The following is a 2506-nucleotide window of genomic DNA, read 5'->3' on the forward strand; positions in this document are numbered from 1 at the left end:
AGGAGGGACTGGTCTTTGGAGAGAGACATGTTTGGCAGAGTGGAGGGGCGGCACAGGAGAGGAAGAACTTCAATGAGATGGATCGATTCTGTGACTGGAGTGGTGGGAATGAATGTGTTTGAGATGGCGACGTTGGCACAGGATAGAACGGCGTTGAGGGCTCTTGTACATAGGGTCGTTATGAGTCGCAAGCGACTCGATAGCACATAACAACAACTTAGAAACCCAGGTGAGCCCTAGTGCTTCCTTTTCTATGCTTCAGATATTTTCTAGTTAGATGTTAAAAATCAAAGCTACTCGCCTGACTACAAAGACTTGTCCCTTCCATCTTTGAGCTCCAACCCAGGAGTACCCAGTTTACACTCCCAAGCCCCATCCCTCCTCTGTAGACTCTCCCTTGTTTTGTCGCATCGAATCCAGTCTCCTCTACCCTGCTCCGCAGAGCCTAGCGAGCTCCCTAGCACCCTCATAATCAGCCAGGGAGCCCTGACTCTCCACCCCTTTTCCTGAAGCGGTCGCGCAGGCGCAGCGGGCTTGGCGAAATGGGGGGTGCCGGCGAGATGGGGACTCCGGCCACGGCCGCAGCGGCCGGGCAGGGGGCGCATGGCCCCACCACGGCTGCTGTGTCACTCGGCCTGGGCGTGGCCGTGGTGTCCAGCTTGGTGAATGGGTCCACGTTCGTCCTGCAGAAGAAGGGCATTGTGCGAGCCAAACGGCGAGGTAGGGGTGGCCCGTGGTGCGGGCGATTGACCCCTGGCTTGCCGGAGGTCTGGGTGGGGACTGCCACAGGTGGGCCTGGGCCGTGATGGGGTGAGGGTCTTCACCCTGGGCTGGAAGCGTCAGGCAGGGGAGGCGGAGGCCTTGGACCAGCTCGAAGTTGAGCAAGCTGGACTGCGCACCCTCCACATTCTGTTTGCATGCAGCTTTAGAAGCCTTGTTTAATTTTCTAAGGTCTCTTTCAGCTGCCCCCAGTTTGACACTCCTTTTCTAGTTTCCAAACCCTCTCATCTTTGCTCCTTGTAGCTGAAGCCTGAGACCAGGGCCTCTGGCGAGGTAGCTTCCCTGTCACTGATACTCATCCACTGCTAAAGAGCCTTCCTGTTTCAGAAATGAGCAAAGCAGTAGAGCATGCTTACAGCCCTCATGGGTTTTCTCTCTGGAGTGTGCTTGGAACCTGAGTGCCCTTTGGAATGCAAGACCTGCTGATTTCCCACTTGAAACTATGGTCCCACTAATACAGAACTGAACAACGGAGGTGGGATTGGAGGAGGCAGGCCCGGCCAGGTGCAGACGACCTTGGTGCTACAGTGCAGAACTCAAGGAAACATGAACGTTCAGGGTTGAGAAAGAGCTCTGTTCTTTCCTATGTCTTGTTTCTGGGTATCATTGAATGAGCTATAGAGCTCTGTTCTTTCCTATGTCTTGTTTCTGGGTATCATTGAATGAGCTATCTAGAGTTTAGATTTGAGGCAACTGAATGTAGTTGATTTTCAGTTTGACAAATATCATGCCAGTTTGAAAACAAACAAACAAACAAACATCGGCCTTCAGTGTTGTCCGGAGTCCGTAATACCACACTTGAGTATGTGGAAAGTGAAATAGCACATTTTCTGTACCTGTGAACTTGCGATAAGTCATACTTTTAACCCAAAAGAAATGTTATGTCCTGAGAGATTGAGATAGTCTGCATTCTCACAGGAACTGGATTAAGAGCTATAGGGAAAGGTAAGACTATGGGGTTGCTAAAAGGGGAGAAGGATGGGTAGTCTCCTCTCACGCGATTAACGGCCTCTGAAAACCTGTCAGCTATGGGTAGGTTCCGACTCCGTAGTACACTACATCAACAACATGGGTTGTTAAACAAAGTAAGTTAACTGAATAGCTGCTCAGATCCCAGGACGTAGGGAAACTTTTGGAGTGCACTCAATGGAACACAAGTCTTTACCAAGACACCTAACCCAACAATTTCGAGTGAAAATACAAAATTTCTGCCAGGTCAGTTTCAGAGTTTTACCTTCATGGGTCCCAGGAAGCTAAGGAGCCTTTCTTAGTGGGAAGCATAGAGCATGCCTACAGAACTGGTGGGCTTCCTTCCTGGTCTGTGCTGTTGACCCCGGAGTGCTGATTTCACACTTCAGGAAGGCCTCTCTGAGGAAATAGGTACTCTGCACATTTGTGTGACACAGGCTCACGCACCTGTTTGGTTTTTTTGGAAAACGCCTTAGCTCAGAGTTTTTAAGACAATAACGCCTTAGCTGTTAGGCAATACCTTCTTAATATCAGGCTCTTTGTGTAGCTCATAAATTTGTTTTAACAACTACTTAACTAGGTATGTCACTAAGTGTGTGTAAGACAGAAGATGTGAGTGTGAATAATCAGGTTCCTTTGAATTTTCTTTATTTTTTAATTCCTTGTTGTTGTTGTTATGTGCCGTTGAGTTGCCTGCGACTCATAGCGACCCTATGTACAACAGCCCTAAACTCCGCTCTGTCCTGTGCCAATCGCA

At 49.4% G+C, this 2506-nt stretch overlaps 1 protein-coding gene across 1 annotated transcript in view; it reads left to right on the plus strand.

The window, feature by feature from the left end:
• The first annotated feature begins 560 nt into the window (after positions 1-560).
• The window catches only part of NIPA1 (non imprinted in Prader-Willi/Angelman syndrome 1), a 165275-nt gene continuing 163329 nt past the window's right edge, over positions 561-2506 (plus strand). The window contains exon 1 of the mRNA XM_006898589.1: positions 561-720. Within this exon, the coding sequence (XP_006898651.1) occupies positions 561-720 (160 nt within the window). The remainder of the gene's footprint in view (positions 721-2506) is intronic.

This window comes from Elephantulus edwardii, unplaced genomic scaffold (assembly GCF_000299155.1).
Source record: "Elephantulus edwardii isolate Elephantulus edwardi_28Jun2011 unplaced genomic scaffold, EleEdw1.0 scaffold00234, whole genome shotgun sequence".
Classification (NCBI taxonomy): Eukaryota; Metazoa; Chordata; class Mammalia; order Macroscelidea; family Macroscelididae; genus Elephantulus; species Elephantulus edwardii.